Source organism: Chelonia mydas, chromosome 14 (assembly GCF_015237465.2).
Source record: "Chelonia mydas isolate rCheMyd1 chromosome 14, rCheMyd1.pri.v2, whole genome shotgun sequence".
In the NCBI taxonomy this organism is placed as follows: domain Eukaryota; kingdom Metazoa; phylum Chordata; order Testudines; family Cheloniidae; genus Chelonia; species Chelonia mydas.
The window spans coordinates 39,929,027-39,956,178 of NC_051254.2; the positions used below are offsets into that span (position 1 = coordinate 39,929,027).

At 52.3% G+C, this 27,152-nt stretch overlaps 3 protein-coding genes across 5 annotated transcripts in view; 1 reads left to right on the forward strand and 2 right to left on the reverse strand.

Annotated features, from left to right (window-relative positions):
* Positions 1–27,152, reverse strand: part of LOC119567769 — an 81,594-nt gene that overhangs the window by 23,660 nt on the left and 30,782 nt on the right. The gene's annotated exons all lie outside the window — the stretch shown is intronic.
* Positions 1,153–10,888, forward strand: LOC119567776 (killer cell lectin-like receptor subfamily F member 1). Its single transcript, XM_037915086.2, has 7 exons — positions 1,153–1,204; positions 1,297–1,347; positions 3,096–3,203; positions 4,114–4,128; positions 6,600–6,754; positions 7,443–7,555; positions 10,571–10,888. Exons 1-7 carry the CDS (start codon positions 1,153–1,155, stop codon positions 10,686–10,688), a joined length of 612 nt encoding a protein of 203 aa, XP_037771014.2. The 3' UTR covers positions 10,689–10,888.
* On the reverse strand, positions 13,527–23,148 carry LOC119567771 (C-type lectin domain family 2 member D). Of its 2 annotated transcripts, none has more exons than XM_043528293.1 (6): positions 22,995–23,148; positions 19,574–19,791; positions 18,340–18,441; positions 17,027–17,214; positions 16,181–16,284; positions 13,527–14,560 (listed from the first exon to the last, which is right to left on the reverse strand). In XM_043528293.1, the coding sequence occupies exons 2-6, from the start codon at positions 19,626–19,628 to the stop codon at positions 14,410–14,412; spliced, it is 600 nt and encodes a 199-aa protein (XP_043384228.1). In that variant the 5' UTR covers positions 19,629–19,791; positions 22,995–23,148; the 3' UTR covers positions 13,527–14,409. The 2 variants fall into 2 exon arrangements, with proteins under 2 accessions (XP_043384228.1, XP_037771001.1); XM_037915073.2 differs by having other exon boundaries at positions 19,535–19,791; positions 22,995–23,091.

Below are 27,152 nucleotides of genomic sequence, written 5' to 3' on the forward strand. Positions count from 1 at the left end.
GTCCGGCGGGTCGGGCTGGGGGGGGGGGGCGGCGGCTTCCAGCCCCTGCCCCCCAGTGTCCCGGCGCTCCCCCCACGAGCCCGGCGCTGGTGGCACGTTTCTCACCGAGCCACCCCGGCCCTGAGCCTCCCCGGCCCCTGCGGGGCTCCGCCTGCTCCCCTCCGGCGCGGCGGGGCCCTTGAGAGCCTCGGCGGTGACTCCACCGCGTGTCCCGACCGGCTCCGCAGGCTCGGCCAAGGCGGGGAGAGCGGACACTGCGCGGGTCGGCCGCGCCGGCGGAGTCAGCTCCCAGCCGCAGCGGCCTCCCACTCCCACCGCGGGCGGGGCCAGCTGCCCCTGTCCCGTGTCTCCCCCGGCCCCGGGCTTGAAGCCGTGAATACACAGCGAGCGCCTGGTTTCTATCACCAGCCCCCCCCCCATAAACATTGCTCCAGCAGCGCCCCCCCCCCCATTTCATCTCAGAGGCATTAACCCCCCAGGGCACCGTCACTGGGGTTTTTCAGCGAAGGATGGACAGTGACTTGGGCAGCGAAAGAACCGGGGGGCGGGGGGGGGGCAGGAAAAGGACACGGGCGATGCCGCGGGGGAAGGGGGCGCCGCATTAAGGAAGCGCCGAGGAAAACGTCCGAGGGGTCTCGGGCCAAAAGGAGCATTGACTGCCACGGCCCCTCCCGCCGGGCTCCCCCGCTTGTCCCCCCTGGGCCCGCGGGCCTTCCCGAGCGCCCCGCAGGGCTCCAAGGCGGGAGACCGCGGCCAGGCCTTTCACACCGGGCGGGGTCACTGCACAGCGAGCCCCACCGAGACCCAGAGGAGCGGGACGGCCTGTCTCACCCTCCCCCAGCGAGCGCTGCAACCAGGTCACCTCCGCCGCCCCGGTGTGAGTCCCGGGTGAAGGGGGGTGCAGCCATCCACGCTTCCATCGCAGCCTCACCCTTGCAGTTGGATCCCACAGTCTCCCCGAGCGGGCCCTTAAATGCCAAACACCCGCTCCCAACGCGCGGTCACCGCTGCCGGCCCCCGCCCCAGGAAAGAAGAAGAATCGCAAACACCCCAGCCGAGTTCCCACCCCCGCCCCACCTGGCTCCCAGTGCCCCCAGTGTCCAGTGGTTGGGTTACTTCTCTTCTGTATTGTCTTTCTGAGTCTTCGTCTTCATGGCATCAGACGCTTTTCAAGCCAGCCGGGCAGAGAGACACAAATACTCTGGTGATTTGCGCTGCATTCAGAGGGGGCAGGTCAGCCAAGCCGGGTCCTTTCCCTGCCGGTCAGATTAAACTGCATCCCCTGTGTCGTTTTAGCAAACTCTCCTCACCTCCCAGTGCCCCCAGAAACAGATGTCAGGGAAGCAGGTAGGGAGGAAATGCTGTAATTCCTGCTGGTTAAAATCCAGACCTGCCCCTTTTCAAAAGCCCCATCCCTTAAAGAAGTCCTTTCCCTCCCCATCCCTCTCCATTTACCCCCCGAAACCCCGCAGGCCCCGCCCTCACCCCCAGCTCTGCCAGTTCACACCTCTCCCAACCCCGCAGCCCCTCCTGGACCCCAGCTCGGCCCGTTCACGCCTCTCCCAACCCCGCAGGCCCCGCCCTCACCCCCAGCTCGGCCCATTCACACCTCTCCCAACCCCGCAGCCCCTCCTGGACCCCAGCTCTGCCAGTTCACGCCTCTCCCAACCCCGCAGCCCCTCCTGGACCCCAGCTCGGCCCGTTCACGCCTCTCCCAACCCCGCAGCCCCTCCTGGACCCCAGCTCTGCCCGTTCACACCTCTCCCAACCCCGCATCCCCTCCTGAACCCCAGCTTGGCCCGTTCACACCTCTCCCAACCCCGCAGCCCCTCCTGAACCCCAGCTCTGTCCGTTCACGCCTCTCCCAACCCCGCATCCCCTCCTGAACCCCAGCTCGGCCCGTTCACGCCTCTCCCAACCCCGCAGCCCCTCCTGGACCCCAGCTCGGCTGGTTCACGCCTCTCCCAACCCCGCAGCCCCTCCTGGACCCCAGCTCGGCCCGTTCACGCCTCTCCCAACCCCGCAGCCCCTCCTGGACCCCAGCTCGGCCCGTTCACGCCTCTCCCAACCCCGCAGCCCCTCCTGGACCCCAGCTCGGCCCGTTCACGCCTCTCCCAACCCCGCAGCCCCTCCTGGACCCCAGCTCTGCCCGTAGCCCCGCCTGGACCCCAGCTCGGCCCGTTCACCGAGCCATTCTGTTTCCAAGAAGAGCGGATCAAAGTGCTCTGTTCATGGCCATCAGCAGGGCACAGAGACAGACCACAGCGGGGCCGTGTGCGCGGTACATTCACACCCCACTTTGCTACAGTCTCATTGTTCTAATTGTGTAGCCCGCTGACAAACACACAATATTTCGCTGGGCAGCGGCCCCGCTTCCCCCAGGGGAGGGTTCACCACGTGCCCTCACGGTCACTAGACTAGTTACTTGGTCGGGAACCTGCGAAGGAGTCACACAAAACCAAGGAGCAACCGGAAGCCCCTTAAAGAGTAACAAATAAATCTGTTCCTGCCACCGGACCCCTCCTGTCAGTCACGTGTCTCTCTCTTTCCCTCCTGCCCCCCATCCCCAGGTATTTTTAAAGACATAATCCTCTTTATTCATACATCTTCTAAACTCTTCCAATTTAGGGGGATCGTATGTCCCAAGGGGGAAACGGGACACTGCACGGGACTGGCCAGAGCCGCCTCCCCCGTGCGGGGCTGGCCTGAGCCCCCACCCCACACACGGGGCTGGCCAAAGCCACCTGGAAACAGCGGCACTTGCCAAGAGCAAACAGGACAAATGCTCGGTGCTGCAAACAATCAGGACACCCTGGGACAGGGCTTAAAACGGGGACTGTGCCGGTCAAATCGCGTCCGGGGTCACCCTCAGCAAGCCCGCCCGCCCCAACCAAGAAAAGTGGACCGAAAATTTCCAGTCAATTCTGCTCGTAACTCCAGCAGGAGAACAATGCTCCGCCGCCAGGGTGATGTTTAAGTTGATGGGGGGCGGGCGGGGGGAGAGACACCTTTCAATCTGCTTGAATGCTCTGGGTGTCGTTGTGATGCGCTGTCACCCCCAGCGCCCCTGTCTTTTTTCACTTCATCCCCCCCAGGTGGTGGGCGCAAGACCCAGGCTGTGGCTGCCTTTGTCTGTACCCCGCTGGCCGGGTTCCTCTCCCTTCTCGGGGGCAGCGGTGTGGTGGCCGGGCTGGTCCCGGAATGTGAGAGAGACAAGGCGGGGAGCTGACAGCTTTTCTTGGACCAACTTCTGGTGGTGAAAGGTGCAAACTCTGGAGCTCCACAGAGCTCTTCTTCGGGTTTCCTCTGATGGCCTCCCCCAGCCCTGAAGACGAGCTCTGTGGAGCTCCGAGTTGTATCTTCCACCCATGGCAGTTAGTCCAGGAACAGGAATTACCCGGCTGGTCTCTCTCTTGCCTTGTTGCCGTCCTCCTCTTTCTCTCCACCCGTTTCACATCAGATGTTCAGGCTGGGAGCTCTTTGTGGCAGAGATCGTCTTACTATCTGTGCGCAGCATCCCCAGACCAACCCCTAACCCGATCCAGGACAGGAACCTCTCAGCTCTACCCTATTTCTTTCCACTGCAGTCCTGCCTCAGGGACGGAGGCCCCATTGTGCCAGATGCCATCAAAAACACATCACAAAAAGACAATCCTTTCCCCAGGGAGCGTGCAGGCGAAGCACAATAAGTAATTCTCAGCCGCTTGTGCAGAGGAGCAGCAGTGACCTCTAGTGGGAAGAGGAATTCCCATTGCTGGAGCACAGACAATCATAACAACAGTGTAATAAAGAATACAACTGCTCGAGAGGTTGGATCCCAAAGGGCTTTACCAACCACGCCATACTTATGGGAATCCTTCCCCCCACTACTGACATGCAGCCACCTCTGGGGTGAAACTCCACAACTGTTCAGCAGCACACAACACCGGCAGACGATGTCTTAGGGGAATGGTTGAAGCAGAATCCACTCGCCTATTGGAATTTCACAGGGCATTTGAGGGAGGCAAATTGGAGTCCCCCGAACTGTCATTTGAACCGACTCAGGTCTCCCCCATTAAAGAAGAGCCATAGGATTTGTAACGACCATAATGGGACCTTGCTTTTAACTCCCAGCTGACACCAGCAGAGGTAACAGCGCCCCCAGCGGCCAGGTTGAGTCTCTGGGTTCAGTTCTGCCCTAGTCGGGGGTGTCATCCGTCTTATTTGTTTCAACACTGAGTTTCCCTTGAGGTTTCCCATTGGGAAACAGCCTGGGTCTGTCCCTGTTCAGCTTTTATAAGCTCACACGGGCAAACCCCAAGGAATTACATTTGAATGCACCAAGCCAGAGATTCCTCCCAGCCAGTGATTCCTACATCGAGCCCAGAACTTGTGACTGAGTTAGAGCAGATCGTTCGTAAGAGAGCAACTCCGTGTAAAGACTTGGAGTGAATTCTCTCCTCTCCGGCCTCCCAGCACCTTGCTTTCCTGACCTACAGCGTGCCCGGCTGCTTGAGTGCTGACCCTGAGAAAAGCCCTCACTCGTACATTGAGCCTGAAGGCTTTTTACTAGGGCTGGCAAGCGATTAAAAAAAATAATCGTGCTTAATCGCACTGTTAAACCATAAGAGACTATCATTTATTTAAATATTTTTGGATGTTTTCTACATTTTATATATATATTGATTTCAATTATAACAGAATACAAAGTGTACGGTGCTCACTTTATATTTTTGGTTACAAATATTTGCACTGTAAAAAACAAAAGAAAGAGAATATTTCAGTTCACCTAATACAAGTACTGGAGTGCAATCTCTTTATCATGAAAGTTGAACTTACAAATGTAGCATTATGTACAAAAAATAGCTGCATTCAAAAATAAAACAATGTAAAACTTTGAAGCCCACAAGTCCACTCAGTCCTACTTCAGCCAATCGCTCAGACAAACAAGTTTGGTTACAATTTGCAGGAGATAATGTTGCCCACTTCTTATTTACAATATGACCTGAAAGTGGGAACAGACGTTTGCATGGCACTGTTGTAGCCGGCATCACAAGATATTTATGTGCCAGATGCGCTAAAGATTCATATGTCCCTCCATGCTTCGAACACCATTCCGGAGGCCATGCGTCCATGCTGATGACGGGTTCTGCTCGATAACGATCCAAAGCATGTTCATTTTCATCATCTGAGTCAGATGCCACCAGCAGAAGCTTGATTTTCTTTTTTGGTGGTTTGGGTTCTGTAGTTTCCATATCAGAGTGTTGCTCTTTGAAGACATCTGACAGCATGCTCCATGCCCGTCCTGATCTGATTTTGGAAGTTACTTCAGATTCTTAAACCTTGGGTTGAGTGCTGAATCTATCCTTAGAAATCTCACACTGGTACCTTCTTTGCATTTTGTCAAATCTGCTGTGCAAGTGTTCTTTAAATGAACATATGTTGGGTCATCATCCGAGACTGCTATAGCATGAAATATAGGGCAGAATGTGGGTAAAACAGAACAGGAGACATACAATTCTCCCCCAAGGAGTTCAGTCACAAATTTAATTAATGCATTTATTTTTTTTAACGAGCATTATCAGCATGGAAGCATGTCCTCTGGAATGGTGGCCGAAGCATGAAGGGGCAGATGAATGTTTAGCATATCTGGCACATAAATACCTTGCAATGCCAGCAACAAAAGTGCCAGGCGAATGCCTGTTCTCACTTTCAGGTGACATTGTAAATAAGAAGGGGGCAGCAGTATCTCCTGTCAATGTAAACAAAACTTGTTTGTCTTAGCGATTGGCTGAACAAGAAGTAGGACTGAGTGGACTTGAAGGCTCTAAAGTTTTACATTGTTTCCTTTTTGAGTGCAGTTCTGTAAGAAAAAAATCTACATCTGTAAGTTACACTTTCATGATAAAGAGATTGCACTACAGGACTTGTATGAGGTGAATTGAAAAATACTATTTCTTTTATCATTTTTACAGTGCAAATATTTGTAATCAAAAACAATAATGTAAAGTGAGCACTGTGCCCTTTGTATTCTGTATTGTAATAGAAATCAATATATTTGCAAATGTAGAAAAACATCCAAAAATATTTAATCGATTTCAATTGGTATTCTATTGTTTAACAGTGTGATTAATCACGATTAATTTTTTTAATCACAGTTAATTTTTTGAGTTAATCACGTGAGTTAACGGCGATTAATTGACAGCCCTGCTTTTTACACAACTGTAGGGGACACTTCAGCAATGTCTAGAACTAGAGCTGTTACAGCGTAAGCCTAGTTCATGAAAAACGTGAAAAGAAATGACAGTTTGACGTCCTTTGAAGGAAATAGAAAAGTGAAAGTCCTCCCCCACTTTTCAAATGGAGGGAAATGTTAAGAATAAATGTTTCTTTCCCCTCCAAAACTGAATGAAATCCTCCCTCCCACCCTCAAAACCAGTATTTCCATTTTAAGTCCACTCCCCCCATCAAAACATGAAAAATGGCAATCAAAATAAAAACTTTCATTTGGGTCAAAATGGCATTTTCCATTAAAAAACAACTTTGAACAAGAGTTTTCATCCAGCTGTAGTTTGAAGGTTCAGAATTAATGACACCTCGGTTCCCATCTCTCCCTCCAGAGGGATCCGGGTGCAAACTCTGCCCCAGGGACTGGCTGCTGCACGGGGACAAGTGCTACTGGCTGTCTAAGGAGCGTAAAGACTGGACTGGGAGCCGTGACGACTGCTCAGGGAAGAGCTCTCGCATGCTCGTGATCCAGAACCGGGAGGAGATGGTAACAGAAAATACAGGCTCATCCAACTCCAGCTGGGGAAAGACGTGTGTCACTAGTTACAATCCCAGTATAGCCTGACTCTATGACCCCCCCGCAAATCAAACTCCACACTGGGGTGTTTTCTCCCCTTCTGGGGGTCTGGCTTATTAACATACAGTTCAGAACAAGAACCCCACAGCTTTCCCACCCCAGACTGACCAGCTGGCTCCTGCAGGCGTTTCACGCCCAGGCCCTCTGTCTGAGAGCTCAGCAGAGCCCTTCTGCAGAGAGCTACTCTCACAAACCTCCTACCCCATCAAATCTCTCCCTGCCCAGACTGGCTGCCCTTGTAGCCCCACCAGGCCTGGCTCCTGGTCACCTGCTTCCATCACCTTTGCCTCTGAGTCCAGGGGCACCTAGTCACAGGTGAAGCTCAACCCAGGACTCCCTTAAAGGGCCAGCTCACCCTGTGCCACCAAGGACTGGTGCTGATGTTACCATGTCTGCATAGAGAGAGTCACGTTTACCTGCCCTGGGACCCTGCCCGCCCAGGGGAGAGGGTGAACTAACTCAGGGGCTGGTGGGGTCTCCTGCTGGCATTATGGGCAGAGCTAGTGAAGGAGAGAGCAGGCATTTCATGGGATCACTAAGGGAATTCTCGCATGTTACAGGATACTCATCCCCACCCCCTCTGCTTTGCACATCACAGGATTTCATACAAGATGTTGTACAAGATGCAAACTACATCTGGATTGGCCTTAAAGTGACACCCCCGGGGGGGAAATGGCCCTGGGTGGACGGTTCCCCATTAGATCCAGTGCGGTGAGTGCTGCCTGACGTTTACTCTTTGAGATGTTTGGGGAAAGCTCCCATTGTATAACTTGCTAACGCTGAATGTCCAACGTCTGTTTGAGGCCTGGTCTACACTGAAAAGTCTTACCAGCGTGACTACGTCGGTTAAGGGTATTTTTCCTAACAGAGGTGTGCCAGCAAAGGCCCTAGTGTCGCGGCAGCTCTACCAATGTCTCTGTGTGTAGAGTAGTGTAGCTTAGGGGGACCAGGGGAGCTGGCATGAGCGATAGTGGTAGAAGCACGTGTATATGGATAGAACTGTACTTATCCTTAGGGGACCCAGCTATTTCCCTCTTTCCATTGTGAAAACTGAGCATTTATTCCTGTTGTTTCCTATCTTTTAACCAGTTACTGATCCATGAGAGGACCTTCCCCCTTATCCCATGACACCTTCCTTTGCTTAAAAGCCTTTGGTGAGGGACCTTATATTTTCCTACTTCTAACGTACTTAATTTTTTTAGGTTTTGCATCTTTAGGAAGCTGCTTCTCAAACTCTTCCTTGGCCTGCCTCCTTATACTTTACATTTTACTTGCTGGAGTTTTGCTCCATCCTAGTTTCCTCATTAGGTTTAGACTTCCAGTTTTTCAAGGATGCTTTTTGCCTTAATGGCCTCCTTTACTCTGCTGTTTAGCCAGGATAGCATTTTTCTGGTCCTCCTCCTGTCTTTTTTTATTTGGGGTACACACTTAGCCCTGGTCTACACTGGGTGTGTGTGTGGGGGGGGATTGACCTAAGATATGCAACTTCAGATACGAGACTAGCATAGCTGAAGTGGACGTATCCAGGTCGACTTACCTTGGCATCTTCACGGCGCTCCCCCCTCCACTCCGCCTGCACCTCTCGCAGCGCTGGAGTACCGGAGTCGACGGGAGAGCGCTCGGGGTTCGATTTATCGCGTCTAGACTAGAAGTGATAAATTGACCCCCAATAGATAGATCGCTACCTGCATTTCCGGCGGGTAGCATAGACCTGCCCTTAGACCCCGTCTACATTACAGACTTATGACGCTATAACGATGTTGCTCAAGGGTGTGAAAAATCCACCCCCTAAGCGATGCAGGTATCCTGACCTCACCCCCAGTGTAGACAGCACTACGTTGAGGGGAGCGCTTCTCCTGTCCCCATAGCTACCGCCCTTGTGGAGGGGGATTGGCTCTGCTGATGGGAGAAGCTCTCTGCTCAGCGTAGGTAGTGTCTTCACTGCAGCGCTGTGAGTGGAGACAAGCCCCTCGTCTGAGCCTCTCATGCTGTTTTTAAGGGGTGTCCGTGCTGCTAGGAGACATTTGACCCTGGTGACAGCTCTGTGCAATTTCCATCCAACAAGCATCCACATGGTTTTGTGGTTCCCCTTTTAGAAGTGAAATGTTACTGCTGTGGGCTGGTCTGGTATTATGTCCCCTCCAGGGATACTAAATGTCATTACACTGTGGGCACTATTGCTGGGCAGTTCAGCTCCCTTCACCTCTTGGAGCAGATCCTGTGCTCCACTGAGGCCTAAATCAGGAACTGCCTCTCCCCTTGCGGGGGCCAGGGCCAGCTTCTCCGAGCAGCAGTCACTGGTGGGGGCTAGAAATCATCTCTCTGCATCATGCCCCGAGGTGACAGTTAGTCTGTCTGCTCCAATCACTCTTTATCCCGAGTCTGGAACAGGGTTAACAGGAGAGAATAAGGGACCCCCCCCCCCACCACCTCAGACTGGCCCGTAGCTCACTGACATGAGCCTGCTCCTAAGAGGTAGGAGACGCCTGTTCAAATCCCTTCTCCTACCCAGCTACAAGGGGGACTTGAGTTGGGGTCTCCTACTTTCCAGGTCAGTGCCAGAACCCCTGGGCTAAATGTTACCGGGAAGCGCTTGCTCCTCTCTGCCAGTTTGTGGGTGCTCGCCTGTGGGGCCCAAGCTGGTACGGGTCCTGTGAACATGCCCACTGGCTTGGGGCCCCACGGCAGGTCAGGCGGAGGTTGGCTCGTGGATCATACTGGGGCTTGGGCAGCCAGCAGCCTAGAGGGAGGGAGCAGCACAGGTGCTCGGGGCGCACACAGACACCTCGTGAATTTTTACTCAGAAAATTGAGGCACCGAGCAAGTTCAGGCGCTTCCAGGGTTTGGTGGCTGCTGAGCTGGGGTTTGGTTCTGGGACGGAGGTGCCTGAAGTGGCCATTAGCCTCTTAAGTCCCTTTGTGAATCCAGCCTTAACCGTTCATCAGGACAAGTCCTCAGCTCCCTGCAGCTGTCCCGTTACCCAAGTCGCAAGGTGCAGGTTTCCTCTCACCCATCAGGCTTCGTTTTTAAAGGAAAGCTGAGATGCAGGAGATCAAGGTGGCACTTCCATTGAACAAGTACCAGGTCACCGACCCCATGAGATTCAGCCTCGTATGGTCCTTGCTCCAGACCCCCAACTCTGTGGTTCTCAAGCAGGGGTACATGTATCCCTGGGGTACACAGAGGTCTTCCGAGGAGTAGGTCAACTCATCTAGATACTGGCCTAGTTTTACAACGGGCTACATAAAAAGCACTAGCGAAGTCAGTGCAAACTAAAATTTCAGACAGACACTGACTTGTTTACACTCTTCTACACGCTACACCCTGACATGTAAGTACAATACTTATTTCCAGTGGATTTATTTTATAATTGTATGGTACAAATGAGAGTCAGCAATTTTTCAGCAATAGCGGCTGTGGCAACATTTGTATTTTTAGGTCTGATTTTCGAAGCAAGTCGTTTTTAAGTCAGGTGAAACTTGGGGTACGCAAGACAAATCAGACTCCTGAAAGGGGTGCAGTGGTCTGGAAAGGTTGAGAGCCACTGCCCTAGCTCACCTCACAGCCTGGGACGTCTTCTCGACTGACACTCTGCAGGGAAGTTAGAGATGAAGGACAACACCAGAGCCCAGCTTCCCATTCGGGGGAGGGGGAGGAAAGACTCACCCCTGGGCCTTTCCTTGTTACAGGGACCCACAGTGACACGGACTCTCTCTCACTCTGCAGCTTCTCAGGCTCTGCTGATGGGAACAGCTGCGGGTGGATAAAAGGCAGCCAGGTTCTGTCTGAGACGTGTGCCGCGGAGCTCAAATGGATCTGCCAGAAAGAAGCTGCCGTGATATAAACAGTGCAACTGAGGATCCACATTTGTGTAGCTGTAATGTGAAGTACCCCCCATTTAGTCTCCTGGGTAGGGCCCTACCAAATTCACCCATCCAGTTTGGTAAATTTCATGGTCATGAGATTTTTAAAAGTCCTTTAAATTTCACAGTTTTAGCTATTTCAATCTGAAATGTCACCCTGTTGTAACTGTGTGGATCCCATCGCAGAAGAGGGTCGGGGGGGGGGGGTCTCAAGGCTATGGGGGGAGGGGAGGGGTGTCACGGTATTGCAACCCTGACTTCGGCACTGCTCCTGGTAGTGGTGCTACCTTCAGAGCTGGGCTCCCGGCCGGCAGCCACGGAGCTTTCTGCTGCTGGGGGAGGTTCCTGGCGGTGGCTCTGATCTGGCCCTGGGAGCAGCCCACGCAGGGGACGAGGTCCTGTTCCTCCCCAGCCCAGCCCAGCCCGAACTTGCAGCTAGAACATGGCACACGGTAGGAGCCCCTGCCCGGGACGCTCCCAGCCCTGCCCCTCCCCTGTTCCAGGGTCCAGCACTCAGAGGTTAAAAGGGCCTGGAGCTGGCGGGTGGCGGGGTTCCCTCCTGACCACCGCGCTCGGGGCAGTTGCCCACATCACCCACCCATAAGGTCGGCCCTTCCCCCACCTCCCACCTTCATGTCTGCACTGTTGCTGGCAGCAGCTGCTGCCTTCAGAGCTGGGCACCAGACCAGCAGCTGCTGCTCTCTGGCCGCCCAGCTATGAAGGCAGCGTAGACGTAAGGGGGGCAGTACTGGGACATATCCCCTCCTCCCCCCGCAGCCAGATTTCACAGGGGAGACCAGATTTCACAGTCTGATGCATTTTTCATGGTCATGAATTTGGTAAAGCCCTACTCACGGGGCGGGACTGGGGCTTTAGAACTCTGGGCGGTGCGGGGACTCAGGGGCCCCGCGCAGTCACAGTTCCTCTCCTTGGTCCTCCTCACTGGGCTGGGGCCTTGGGGTGTAATTTTTAACTGCCCCAAACCTGCAGTAAGTTAATTCCCTGCAATGCTTCCCAGGGTACCCAGGGCTGGGAGGCACCTCGCCACCACCTGCCCTTTGCCTGAGGGAGCCTTGTCTGTGCCTGCCAGGGGTCAGCTCCCCAACTCCACTGGCCACACGCACTCTCTGCTGGGCCTGCCGTCACTGCAGGGTAGCAATAGGCCCACTCTGCCCTCAAGCCCTCTGAGCATCTGTCTGGAGCGTCCAGTCCCTGGTCCCCTGGTCACTGGCAGGATTCACAGATTCACTATTTCCAAAGGAACAGTAACATCCTCGGCCCCAGCTTACCAGGTCCAGCTCAGATCACTGCTCCACTTAACACACAGCGCTGCCATAGGCTCACAGCGAAATCACGCCTCAGTTCAACAGAGCCAAGAGTTAAGTGGAAGTGTTGGAAACAAATGGTTACATATAACAAAGTCATAACATGCGTTCTAGAGCCTAGACTGAACTAACAAGGTATTCTCCTGTCTAACCAAGTACAGCTCACCCGAAATCCTTGCAGCACTTCACAGCCAGGCAGGCTCGGACCCTTCTGTCATGAGACATGCGTACTGTCAGTTTGTCTCCAAGGGGAAGGATCCAGTACGTCTCTGCACACCGAGAGAGATCAGACCGATCCTTTGTCTTTATGCTTAAACACCACAGATGGACACACACACAGCCCCCGCTGTAAGTTTCTTCCTGTAGATCTCCCTTTTTTGTGGATTTTGCAATCTAATTTTGCACCTGGCTCAGTGCGCAAAGAGACATCCTACGTAAGGCACACAATACACAGATGGCCAGACAGGGAGGTAACCCTGTCAGGGAGTATCCCATCTGAGGTACATCACCTCCCATGACCTGCCTTAACTCCAAGACCTTAAGGGCATCATTGTCAGTCTAGAGACAGCTCCTTACATCGTATCCGTACAGAGGTCTTGCACTGATTATGGTGACCATTGGGCTACTGGCTATTGATACAGATCTCACATGCCCCCTTTGGTGAACTATTATGTAGACCACTGGTTCTCAACCAGGGGTACATGTACTCCTGGCCATATGCAGAGGTCTTCCAGGGGATACATCAACTCATCCAGATATTTACCTAGTTTTAAAACAGGCTACATAAAAAGCACTAGCGAAGTCAGTACAAACTAAAATTTCAGATAGTGACTTGTTTACACTGCTCTATATCCTATACACTGAAATGGAAGTACAATATTTATCATTCCATTGATTTATTTTATTATATAGTAACAATGAGAAAGTCAGCCGTTTCAGTGATCGTGGCTGTGACGCTTCTGTATTTTTTATGTCTGATTTAAAACTACTGATGTAAAGATCAGACTCAGGGGATTCCTGTAAAGCCTTCTGTGCTGCCTGCCACTTGGCACCAAGGGGTCCCTGGGTCACATACGTCTTTCCCCCAAACTCCATCTCTGGGCAGGCTCAGCTCCTCTCTCCTAGAAGGAGGGAACTGGAGCCAAGGCCGTGCAATAGCGCTGTCTGCAGTGTCTTGAGAGAGTGCGCGCCAACCTCAGGGCAGACTGCTGGGAACCAGGGCACAAATCCAAACTGGTTGAGAATTCTAGACATAGATTTCACCAACCAAACATGCAGGGTAACCTCCTCCGGCATCCTAACAGCCTAGCCATGCAGTCCCCTTGGGTACTCCGATCTGTCTCGCAACCCAGGTGAGCCTGCCTTTGAGAGACAGATGGTCTCTTGCACTCAGAATCACAACAGTATTCAGGTTACTCCCAGTCCCACAGGTCCAGACACCCCATGTGAACTGCACCTTAGACGTCACACCAAAGACAGCGCACGTAGCCAGTCTTATTATATGACACTTTATTAAAAAGGAAATAAGAATTATTTACAAGGCTAAAGCAGGTGAACATATATACTCAACTAAGCTACAAAGCATCTATAGCAGACATGGGGACTTTGGCATGACCTGGCACCTGGTCTGTCTGTGTCACACCGACCCCCTCCCTGCCCTTTTCAAACCCCCTGGGCTCCAGGAAGGGAGAGAACAGACATTTCTCCTCTTACTCCTACTTTCCAGGCCCTAGGTGTCCCATGAGGAGTGTAACAGGGGTTCTACTCCCTTGGCAGGTGCAGCGTTCTTAAAACTAAAAATGGAAAATTAAAACCAGTTTTAAACGTTCATTCTTTCATCCAAAGCAATATCTGGCAACAAAAACCAGGAACTGGTGGTGTAAACCTGCAAACTTCAAAATCAATTGGATTTTCAAAACACCCCAAAAACTGACCCATAAAAAAATCTTGTTAAAAAGTTTCTTGGGGCGAGGGGGGGAATGGAGAACATCCCCCCTCAGCTCTATTCCAGACCACAGAATGGGAATGATGAATATTTTTAAAAGATTGCATAGATAATTTTCTATAGTAAAAAGCTTCTGTGGGGGAATGTCAGGGCAGTGAAAGCTGAGGCTGGTGCCTTGGCTCAGTTAGGCAGAGTTCCTGGTCCAGCTGAGGGAGGTTGGAAAGGCTGGATTTGAGCCATTCCACTGGCAGAAAAAGAGGTGCAACGGGTGGGGGGACAAGATGTGCAAATAGCATCCCTGGTTTTCACCTGAGTCCACAGTGCTCTGCCCAGTGATACGCAGAGCATTCCCCGATATTCCGGAATTGCTCAGATGTGATCTTGTAAAGAGATCAGTCCGGCTTTTCCGGGACTAATTCCACAGTACTCTCCTTATGAGCCCCCTACCACGGCAGCCTCCTGTGCCTGTGTAAATGCATCGGGTTTGGTGCAGATCCAGGGTCTCTCACTGGTGCATCGCAAGCTGCTGACCCCATTCACATCATTCAGATACGCGCAGTCACCTCCTCCTCCTATCACAAACCTGCAAGAGAGAAGCCAGGGAGCTGGTGTCAGGCAGGAGTTGGACATTTCCGATCAGTCACAGGCAGGGAGAGACGCTCTCGCACAGTGCAGGGACCTGCTGCACTCACAGCCCCTCACGATTCCCCTTCCTGCACCTGCCACAGGCCCCAGCTAGAAAGGGGGCAGTGGGGCAGCAAGGCCAGGAAAGGTTCGAAGATCAACTGACCTCCATGGAGCATTTATGCCGGGTGGGTATTAACCCAGTTCCTACCCCTCCGCACACCCAGCTGGGTCTGGATGGGCCCCTGCAGGCCCAACCCACCCAAACTGCCCCGGGCGCAGGTTCCAGGTGACTCTCAGCGTGGCGAGGAGCAGCAGTAACGCCGCACAGAAGAGCTGGGTCCAGGGCTCCCTGGACAGTTTACATCAGCTCTCAGGCCAGAGGCCTGGCAGGACAGGCTGTATTGCAGGGGGCGGCTGGAGTGAAATGCCAGCAGCACAAACCCGGCGGCCATGGGGTGACCCCAGCCACTCACACAGAGCTTCCCGTGAGAGCTGGAGGCCAGCGCTTCCCACCTGGGAACAGGGTGGGGTCCAGGCCCACAGGCACATCCTCCCCCATGGTCCCACCCTGGCTACTCACAGTAGGCATGTGCTGGACTGGGAGGAGGCCCAGCACTACTCTTTGGGCAGGCCGGGATCTCCCTGGCCTCAGGCCACCAGCCTCTGGCTCGGGGTGAGATCTGTCCCAGAGAAGGGAGAACCCAGCCCACAGCCACCTGAGCAGATGGCTGTGGGTGGCTCCCCCCCCAGCATCACCCCAGAAAGAGCTCTGATGGGATGGCAATGATGCACCCAGAGCCTTCTGCTGGGGTGGGTGCCCACAGGGTGGCAGATTTCAGGGTTAACACCCCACTGAGATGCCTGTTTACCCAGTTTGGGTAAATTGGCGTCACATTAGCAGTCACTGATGGTGTCTAAAAATCGCATCTCTGCATCCCATCCAGAGGGGACATGTTACCAGACAATATAGGGATAGTTGAAAACCCCCATTATTATTGGGTTTTCTGCTTTTGTAGCCTCTCTAATCTCTGAATTTCACAGTCCCTACCCTGGTCAGTAGTATATTCCTGCTGCTAGATTCTTATTCTTCAAGCGTGGAATTTCTATTCTGAGAGACGCTAGGATACAGTTGGATTCGTTTAAGATTTTTACTCTACTTTAGGCTTTCCTGGACATGTAGTGCCAGTCCCCGGCTAGCGTGACCTACTCTGCCGTTCTTTCAGTGCTGATGGTCCAGGGTCAAACCCTGCTATCGGCTCAACTGGGGTTTGGTTATTTGATCCCACCCACATCCCACTGAAATCCCTCTTGGGATGTCGTCTGGGCCGTCTCTACTGTACCCCACTTCTCATGGCAGCCCCAGGCACTCAGCATTGGTGACTATCAGGCGTCTTTAACTCAGATGGCCCCACTAAAGCCAGACAGATCTGAAAGCTTTGGCCAGTCTGCCAGCAGACAACACTTGCTTCCACCCATCACTAATACACAGAGTACAGAGCACTGACTGGTGAGTCGGCTGAACTCGCTATCTCAGACGCCAGGGACCCAAAGCCCAGGGAATTCACAGAGGACTTACAGGTTGTTGAATTTGGTGCCATTGGCCCATTTCCAGAGCTGCCCAGGGTCCCTCCGGAGGCCAATCCAGTGGTCAAATCTGCCTTTATAGCGCAGCAGGAAAGCCTAAAAACAGCAGAGGGAGAGGTGGGGTCAGAGCACAGGCTCTGTGCACCAGAGACTCACAGGGATACACTGAAGGGCTCTGTTTTCAGGGAACGGCTGGGGATTTTCGCCTCCCTCTCGCCCAGCTCCGGGTAATTCAGTATTAACTTTCCCATCCCAAACCCAGCTCCCCCTCACACCGAACTGCCCTGGGCTGGAGCAGCTCTTGGGTGCTGCTGGGTCTAAGCTGCCCCCGCACCTCTCCATAGAAGGCCACATTCTGTGTCAAAGCCTCGCCTTACAGAACGGCTGAGCTCCCCTCCCCATCACAGGGGAAGGGGAAGGAAAGAGCCCAGCTGAGCTCAATAAGGGATGCTGGGAAGGGCCAGGGATGAGAGAAGAGCCACCAAATCCTCAGCCAGAAGGGGCCAGGGCTAAGAGGAGCCCCCCCATCCTCATCTGGCTACCCAAGAGCACTGGCTCTTCAAGTCAATCTGGGATCTCAGTACCCCTTTGGCCCCATGCCACCCAGAAGACACTCAAGCCAGCCTAGCCCGAGAGAGGGGCGGTCTCCTTTTGAGAGGGCTGACAGGGAGTGATCCCCACAGTCAGACACGGACACTGGAGGTGCCCCGGGCCAGCCAGCCAGGCCTGGCATTCAGCAACTGGAAGCTCATTTCCTCAGGGCTGCTCCTCGAGCCCAGGTTCTCCTGCAGCAGCTGCTGAGCCAAGACCAGAACGTTGCAATTCGAGCATCTCTCACCATTTCCTGCTCACTGTTGATCTCAGCCAGGGAGGCGCTGAGCGCAGAGCAGTAGGTCAGGCTGTAGGTCCAGTTCCTTTCGGCCTCAGAGAAATAGTAGCATTTCCCTCGGTATCTGATCCAGCCGTCTGGGCACGCAGGGCCAGCAGGGGGGCCCAGATCTGCTGACGGAAGCTGAGGTCTCCACACTGAGAATGAGACAGCGACACATGGTGTGAGTGAGACCCGCCACCGAGGAGAACATGGGGAGACCAGCCCCTGCGCCCCAGGCTTCTGGAACACCTCGAACCAGGGTGGGTACTCAAAGGCCATGAGGGAGCCAGGAGGACGCTGGGAATCCAGCCCCAGAGGGGGGTTATCTGACTCTGTTCTCCCTCTCTCGGGTTCACATTCAACAGGGATGCAGCTGACAAGCAGCTCATGCCATGAAGCCCAGGACAGAGAGCTGGGCCCAAGCTCAGCGTTACAACACGGGGTGGGCAGAGAGCTGCCGAGGGAGGGGACAGTTACCAGGGGGCCAGCAGGGGGGCAATAATTAATGGGTAGGAGATTAACTTCAACATGATTTGCCAGGTCTAGTACCCCAAGGAGTTCTGCTAGCCTGGACTGCTGCCCCCTCCCCCTGCTCTGCGCTTTGCTTCCCTGGAGAGGCAGGTTGAGATGAAGAGGGGAACAAACTCCCTTCCCTTCAGGACACTGAACGCCCGCTGCCCGGCCTGTCCAGCGCAGCCAGCCAGGTTCACGGTCACCACAAACAGCTGCCATCTGCACTCGCACACGCTGTCTGTGCAGGCGGGGACGTCAATAGCGTGACGAGACCCTGCCCTGCCGAGGTCACCAAGGGGTGGGTTTCACGCTGCGTTAACGGAGCTGTCGGTACTGCGTTCCACGGCTCCTTTCAGTGACACGCCAGCACCTGCCCAGCACTGGGCACGACCCGGCAATGCAGGAAGGCTGGGCTGGCACCTCAGGGTGACACGCTGCAGGCAGAGGGCCCAGCTCATTGCTGCCCTGCACCCTCAATCACCCCCACTCTGCACGGGTATCAGTGACCGTGTCTGGGGCCTGGCAACAGTGACTTGGACTCAAAGTGCTCAGAGATGGGCTGGGGGGAGCTAATTTCAGTCCCGACACAGAGAGTGCCCAGATGCAGGGGTCTTGGAGGGAGCAGGAGGGGGGTCTTGGAGGAACATCCCCCAGGAATCCTCTGTCTCAGGGGCAGAAGCCAGACAGGCCAGGAGGAGAGACTGACTGTGGTGGCTCCAGGGGAAATGGGATGTGCAGAGAGGGGGAAGGGAAGGGTGAGAACTCACCTGCCAGGACAATGATGAGAACTAACAACATGATTGCGAGGGCAACTGCGAGCACAATTGTATATTTCTTGTAGTTACATTTCCTGCAGTTATGATGAGGGTCTGAAACAGAAAGACCCGTCAGGCAGGGCCGCGAGGACACGTCTCCCCGACAGCACCAGGGCTGGAGCTGCCTTAGAACAGTGGTTCTCAACCACCGGTTCGTGTACCCCTGGGGGTAAGCAGAGGTCTTCCACGGGGCACATCAATTCATCGAGAGATTTGCCGAGTGCTACGACAGGCTACATAAAAAGCACTAAGTCAGTACAAGCTAAAATTTTATACAGACAATGACTCGTTTATACTGCTCGATAGACTATACACGGAAAGGTACAGCGTTGATAGTCCAATTGATCTATTTCATAATTAAATACGCAGCAATGAGAGAGTCAGCAATTTTTCAGGAATAGTGGCTGTGACACTTTTGTATTTTTATGTCCGATTTTGGAAGCAAGTGGTTTTTAAGTGAGATGGAACGTAGGAGAGTGCAAGACAAATCAGCCTCCTGACAGGGGGACAGTCATCTGGAAAGGCTGAGAACCACTGGACTCGAACATGCACTCTCTGCCGATTGCTCCTTCCCTCAGACGCTCTGGGAGAGGAGCCCGGAGGGTCAGGCTGGCTGGGGCTGGCAGAACAGCCCCTCCTTCCCCTCAGCCCAGTGCCCTCCCCTGGGCACTCCCAGCCAGGCTGCCAGGAGGCCTGGTGAGCTCAGGGGCACAGAGATAAGGACCCGCATGTCCTGGTGGCAGTTGCTCAAACTGCCCCCCCACCACCATTCTGCCCCCTGCCGAGCGCTGGCTGGGCCCACACTGCCGAGTGCCCCTGTCCCCACACACCAGGGTCTCACACTGGCCATACACAGCAGAAGGGGGGAGAACAAACCAGGCAGAGATGGGCCAGGGCTGTCACAGGGGGTCTGACACACCCAGCCCAGGAGGGCCCTGCACAGCCCCTCAGCCACCGCTGTGTCTGCCAGACAGCAGCTGTGAGCCAGGGATCGGTGCCCTGAGAGCCCCTGGGGGTGATCCAGTCCCTGCTGCCCACAGACGGGGGGGTTGCTGGGCACTGGCTGCTGCCACTGAGAGCCTGGCCCCATGTGGGGCAGCCTCAGTGTCTCTCTCCAGCCTGTTCCCAGGCAGCGACACCCCATTACCTGGCTCCCCTCCAGTCTCCAGGTGTCCATGGCCCTCACCATGGCACTGCCGCAGCGGCTCTTCGCTCCCAGCAGGTCCAGCTGCTGGCCCCATCGTCTCTCTCAGCGACACTCGGGCCGCACACGCTGCTGGAGGCGCTGGGCTGGGGTCGGCTCCTCTCTGTGACTGGGTCCGATTCAGCAGCAGCGAAGCCGAGCTGGGGCGGGGGTCCTGGCTCTGGCTCCCCGCACACCCTGTTCCGGACTCTCCAGCTGATCTGAAAGTCGAGACGGACCGAGCAAGACAGGTCAGTGGGGGGTGGGGCACGATTTGTGGTTTCTTGTTCCCTGCCCAGCAGCCCAACCCCCTGCCAGAGACGGTGCCATGATGATTAAACCCCATCAGCCCCTCCGCCCCCCAGGGCTTCAGAGACCTGATCTGCCACGGGCACCACCTGCCGGGCACCACCCATGCGTGACGGGCACCCAGCTGGGGTTGAGAGGAGGAAAAAACCCTCCCTCCCCACACATACCTCCTGCAATCGAGAGCAAGTCGAGAATCCTAACAGGAGTGGGGAATTGGTGGGCGGGGGGAGAGAACCAGGATGGATTGAGTAAAATCAAGGCAATTAAATCACCAAGTCCAACACCTCAATTGAAATGATCAATTTTAATCAACTTATCGATTGACACTTCAGTAATTTTCTAAGGCCAAGCGCCCACTCAGTGGGTGACAGAACCATTAAAACTTCATGTCCAAAACTTCCCCCACAGGGGGGTGGGGAGGGGCGGGGAAATTGTGGGAGCAGCCCTTTCCTTCCCCCGTTTTCATTGGGAACGCAGGTAGGGGGAGGATGCCTTTGGGAAGCCCGGCCTGGGGACCAAAAGGTTGAGAGGTACAGGGGGCAACAGTGCGCTGATGCCCTCCTCCTCCCATGGCCCTAAGCCAGTGGGCGGGGGAAGGGCCCAGGTAGCTCCATGCTGCACACAGGTGCCCCATCCCCAGCGAGCAGATCAGGGGCGTGGGGACAGCCGCCAGTCACCTAAGAGAGGCCCTGCCCCCAGAGGAGAAGGAAGGGGGAAAAAAGAGAGGCCCCCCCACCAGCCCAGGGAGGGAGAAGGGGAGGGACAGATGCCCCCCCGCCCCGCCCAGCCCAGAGAGGGGGAAGGGGGGGGAGACAGATGGCCCCCCCCGCCGCCCTGCCCGGAGAGTGGGTGTCCCGGAGTCCCTGGGCAATGCTCTGGAACTGCTCCCCATGAAGCCAGTCAGGACTCTGGGGAAGTCTCCTCTCTGGGAGAAGCCTGTCTTCAGGACACACAGCTTTTTGAAAAAAAATTTGAAAAAAATTGTAACAACATTGTCAGTGATTTTATGAGAATTAAAAAAAAAAAAGTTTAATTTCTTGAAACACAAAATATATGATGATGTGTTGTTAGACTATGTAATGCCAAATCACACAGGAGGTGCCCTGTCATTAATCTCACATACCTCACAAAACATAGGGATTTGGAACATACATTTTCTGTTCACCCCAGGGAATGTTTTACCTAAGCAAATATATTCTCTTTAATCTTAGATTGTAAGATTCTAAGGACAAAGAGCTTGTCTACTCCATGTACTCTCCAGGGCTGTGTACGTTTTCAGCAGACTACAAAAAAGTAATTCTATTTTGAATCAGCTCTCCTTTCTGCAGTTAATAATTTCTCTCCCCATTCTTAGAGACTAACCAATTTATTTGAGCATAAGCTTTCGTGAGCTACAGCTCACTTCATCGGATGCACGATGTAGCTCACGAAAGCTTATGCTCAAATAAATTGGTTAGTCTCTAAGGTGCCACAAGTCCTCCTTTTCTTTTTGCGAATACAGACTAACATGGCTGCTACTCTGAAATCTCCCCATTCTATCTATCTAGGTACTTATACTGCACTCAACACTGTAGTAATAGGAAATACCTTATTGTGCCTCTGAAATCATCTCACTGATTCAGCCATTAATATCAATCAGTTGGTGAAATGATACCATAGCTATTCAATCAGCTGTGCGGTATTACTATATTTTCTCAAAAGGAGAATATTCTGTTTGCTTGTTTGTTTTTAAGGCACACAAAAAAACTGCTGCAGACTTATATTTCCATTTCCACTATGGTTTGCCGTCCAAAACCATTTCAGTAATGCCCATTGATGTGGGTGTGTGCATATGCAACCGATGACTCATAGTGACCTTCCATCTTGTCTGCTAGAATTTACAACCATATAAAATTCACAGCAGCAGCTATTACCCTAAAACTACTACATAATTACCAAACAGAACACCCCAAATATGCAGCCAAAAAGCAGCCGGGTCCATTCTGCTGCTAAGATTGAAAACAAAATGTTATCTGTTAACAGTTGTACATCTGACTACATTTTAAGTGTCCCTTTGCTAATGAAAGGTTTGTTTACTGGCTATTTAAAATTATGTGTAAATATTCTTTCAATTCCAATGAGTCACTCTGTTTAGTGTAGATGCAGCACCTACGCTTCCCCGTGAAAAGTGGTGTACCAAACGGCAAAGTTAGCTCTGCAGAGAGTACCATTAGTAACTTTGGGCGGTTTTGAACTTTTTGCACATGAACTTTCTTTATTATAGATTTTGAAACAGTGCCAGTGCCTCAGGGAGAAGAGTTTATTTAAATATCAACATTCACCTCCCTTCTTGGTTAATGAGTAAGAATTCACGATGCCTCCGAAAAGAATCTAGGGCTCGGTCCTGCAGGCTGCTGCGCACCTTTCCCTCCCCTGGGAGTCAGGGAGAGTGGAGGGCACCCTGCTCCCTGCCAGGATTTGGCCCCGCCCGGGCACTACAGATACCATCCGGTGCTGGACGGGCACCCCTGGAATATTTTACGTTGCTTTCTATTAGACACATCAAAGCAGCCACAGGATGAGGGACATCAGCTTTCCACCCAGTCCAATCCCCTGCAGCGCATCAGGATTGGACTGGGTGGGTCCCTCCCGGCTGCGCTCACGCGCGTAAACCGGGGCGCACGGCGGCTCCCTGCTACCCAGGGACCCCACCTCCGGAGTCCGGGGCGCTCATGTGCCGGGGGCACACGGGCGCCCCGCACCCCGGTGCTCGGCTGCACCCCAGCTCCTGCCTTTCTGTGGAAGCTGCCGCGAGTCAAAGCGAACTCAGGCCTCCATCCTGACTCGCTAGCGTCCAGGGGGAGCTTCCCATTGTCCCCACCCGCGGTGGGTTCGGGCCCTTATTCCCCCCAAGACGGGACTGCAAAGACTCTTTGCTCCGCCCCCAGCAGCTGGGGAGGGGGGACCGACAGGTCCCCGCTCTGCCCTGCTGGAACAGGGGAGCTGCTGCGCCCCGGACTGTCTCCGGCAGGGAGCGGCCAATGGAGACGAGCCCGGAGCAAGCGCAGGCACCGGCCTCCCCCTCACCCGTGGCATCCCCCGAGCCCCTGCAGTGGGGCTCTCGTCGCGGACCTACCTGCAGCTGTTGCTTAAAGGCAGGAGACGACTTGGCGAGTTACTGCAGCGCCCGGCTGGCTGAAGGAAGCTGGCGTAGAGTGGGCTGGGGCTGGGACCGGGACCGGGGCGGGGACACCGAGTGATTGGCGGCTCTGTCCTCCACTGAGCAGCCGCAGGAGGGAGATCCTGGGGTGGGGCCGGGCTTATGCCTGCGTGGAGGGCTGTGCCGCTGGAGGCTCGCGAAGTTGGTGTGCAGTAGCTGGCTGCGCTCTGCAGCAGCCGGGACGGACGCAACCGCAACCGCAACCAACAGGAGGAAGCCGGTGAAGTTAGGTGCATAAGCACAGACGATGTAGTCACCTCCTGGTGCAGCAGGCGGGCTGCGAGGACGCTGGAGCAGCAGCAGATGCTAATAGGGTTCTGGCCTGTGATCCAGGGTCAGCAACCCGCAGCCCTTTCCTATGGTCCTAGAAGCAAAAGGACATAGCAACCGAGCTAATTGGATGTGAACTATTTGAGCCCGGTTCATTTCAGTGTAAACTCAACTGCTGAGGATGATTTGCATTAGCAAGGAGTGCTAGTGGTCTGAGTAAATAAATTAATGAGCTTCATCTAGGTTCCTAACGGTTCTTGGATCCAGGGCCAGCCTTAACATTGCTGGGGCCTTGGCTGATTCCACTACAGGAAGGAGAACTGGGTTGTGACCTGCTGAAGTTGTCTGTGGGGTCCTCAAATGTCCGACAACCCAAGCAGCCGCTAGCCTGGCACATGCTCTTTCATGGTCCTGTCAGGATCTGTAATTTTGGAGAACTGTATACAAATGTGTACAAATTAGAAACAACTGAAAAACTTTTTTTACAGGTCTCAGACTTCACTAAAACCATCGCTACACTTGGCACTAATTGGCTGCCTTATTAGAAGCATCAGCAGTGGCCAAGAATTGAATGGACCCCAGGGATTAATGGACCATCCAGGTCAAGGATGAAGCACATGAGCAGGGGTTAAAAAAGGCAGTTAGAGGGGAAAAAAATAGGTATTTTAAAAATTGGAGGTCAAATCCTACTGAGGAAAATAGAAAGGAACAAAAACTCTGGCAAGTCAAGTGTAAAAGTCTAGCTAGGCAGGTTAAAAAAGAATTTGAAGAGCTACTAGGAAAAGATACAGAAGCTAACTGCAATTTTTTTTAAGTCCATTAGAAGCAGGAAGGCGGCCAAACAACCGGTGGGGCCACTGGATGACAGAGACGCTAAAGGAGCACTCAAGGAAGACAAGGCCATTGTGGAGAAGCTAAATGAATTCTTTGCATCAGTCTTCACTGCCAAGGGTGTGAGGGAGATTCTCACACCTGAGACATTCTTCTTAGGTGACAAATCTGAGGAATGTCCCAGACCACGGTGGCAAGAGAGGAGGCTTTGGAACAAATTGTTAAATTAAACAGTAATAAGTCACCAGGCCCAGATGGTGTTCACTCAAGAGTTCTGAAAAAACTCAAATATGAAATTGCAGAACTACTGAACTATGGTGTGTAACCTATCACTGGAAATCAACCTCTGTACTAGATAACTGGAGGATAGCTAATGTAACACCGATTTTTTTAAAAGGCTCCAGAGGCAATCTAGCAATTACAGGCCAGTAAGCCTAACTTCAGTACCTGGCAAATTGGTTGAAGCTACAGTAAAGAACAGAATTATCAGACACATAGATGAATGTGATTAATTGGGGAAGAGCCAACATGGCTTTCATAAAGGGAATCATGCCTCACTAATCTATTAGAAGTCTTTGAGGGGATCAACAAATGCAGACAAGGGTGATCCAGTAGATGTAGTGTACCTGGATTTTCAGAAAACTTTTGACAAGGATCTCACCAAAGGCTCTTAAGCAATGTAAGATGTCATGGGATAAGAGGGAAGGTCCTCTCATATATCAGTAACTGGTTAAAAGATAGGAAGCAAAGAGTAGGCATAAATGGTTAATTTTCACAGTGGAGAAAGGTAATTAGCGGTGACCCCCAAGGAGTTATGCTGGAACCAGGGTTGTTCAACATATTCATAAATGACCTGGAAAAAGGGGTAAACAGTGAGATGGCAAAGGTTGCAGATGATACAAAATTACTCAAGATAGTTAGGTCCAACACAGACTGCAAAGAGTTACAGAGGGCTCTCACAACACTGGGTGACTGTGGAACAAAATGGGAAATGACATTAAGTGTTGAAAAGTGGAAAGTAATGCACATTGGAAAACATAATCCCAACTGTACATAAAAAAGAGATCTTGGGGTCATTGTGGATAATTCTCTGAAAACATCTGTTCAATGTGCTGTGGCAGTCAAAAAAGAAAACAGAGTGTTAGGAACCATTAGGAAAGGGATAAATAAGAAGAAAATATCATATTGCCACTATATAAATCCGTGGTGTGCCCACACCTTTAATACTGCGTGCAGATGTGGTTGCCCCGTCTCAAAAAAGATATTTTAGAATTGGAAAAAGTATAGAGAAGGGCAACAAAAATTATTAGGGGTACAGAACAGCTTCCATATAAGGAGAGATTAAAAAGACTGGAACTGTTCAACTTAGAAAAGAGATGACTCGGGGGGATATGATAGAGATGTATAAAATCATGAATGGCATGGAGAAAATGAATCAGGAAGTCTTATTTACCCTTTCATGTAACACAAGAACCAGAGGTCACCCAATTAAATTAATAGGCAACAGGTTTAAAACAAACAAGAGAAAGTACTTCTTCACATAATGCACAGTGAAGTTGTGGAACTCATTGCAAGGGGATGTTGTGAAGGCCAAAAGTATAACTGGGTTCAAAAAAGAATTAGATAAATTCAGGGAGGATAGGTCCATCAATGGCTAATAGCCAAAGTGGACAGGGACACAACCCCATGCTCTGGGTGTCCCTAAACCTCTGACTGCCAGAAGCTGGGACTGGCTGACAGGGATGGATCACTCAGTAAATTGTCCTGTTCTGTTCATTCCCTCTGAAGCATCTGGCACGGGCCACTGTTGGAGGACAGGATACTGGGTGAAATGGACCACTAATCTGACCCAGTATGGCTGTTCTTATGTCAGTGGGAGAAATGTACATTACTGCTCTTCATGCTGCACCTGTTCTGTGCATTTAGTGAGGATTTCATTCCACAGGGTTGTGTCTAACACTAACAAGTCATACTCACAATCACTTGGCATTTCTAAAGCACCTGTATAACATCACCTTTATTGAACTTTTCAACAATATCAGCAATTAATCTTTCTTTTGCCAAATTTGAGCAAACATTAAAAACAACTAAGTATAAACATGAACACTAAAATGCATTACTCTATTAGGACATGAAACCCTTGAGATGAGATCTGTGTGAGACTCTGAGCACACCTATGTTAGACAGTAACAAACTGACTACAGAATCCAAAGAACCTTGATCATTTAAAGTAGCAGTCTGAGCCAGTTAAATTCAGCCTCAGCTGTTTTCCAAGGTCGACACTTGAAACTAAATAGTCTGGCAGATTTTGCAAAAGAACTGAGGAGCACAGTGACCAACTTATCATTTTCTGACTGGTATAGTGTATCAGCCTAGGGATTTATTTGTAGGCGTTGTGGAGGTGAGGAAGACATGGAAATTCTCTGATGTTGAAGAACTGTCTGTCTTCCATGTCCTTTTTCATGCCTACCACTCTATGTTTGGAATAATTTCCAACATGCAGAATGCCCGTTCCTTTCTTCTCCTCCTTAAACCTCTCTAATTCTTTCCTGAAGCCTTTCTATGTTGATCTCCTTCCTGATGGCATGTCCTAATGCTATCTCTCCATCTTATCACATTCAAGTGGTTGTCCTGTGTGTTGTAGTTGCCCAAAACATGTATTTGAAGTCAGTGGGGCTGTGCACTGGTTCAGGGATCCACTCATGCAGAGTCAGTTGCAGGATCAGGACTTTCGACTGGCAACCTTGTTGGCAACTTCACCAGAGAGGTCAAGGAATGAGGGTCATGGAGCTATATGGCATTTCCTGTAAAGCTGTGTGGGTACTGGTAGTGCTAGATTAATAATTATAATTTAAATAACTTCTCACCCAGGGAACGTGGTTCTCTTCTGCTACTTGTTTGTCTGTAGTTTGCATTATCATTTGCTTAATATCTTATTATATATTCTTCTTTACCTCAATCTGCAGTTTACTA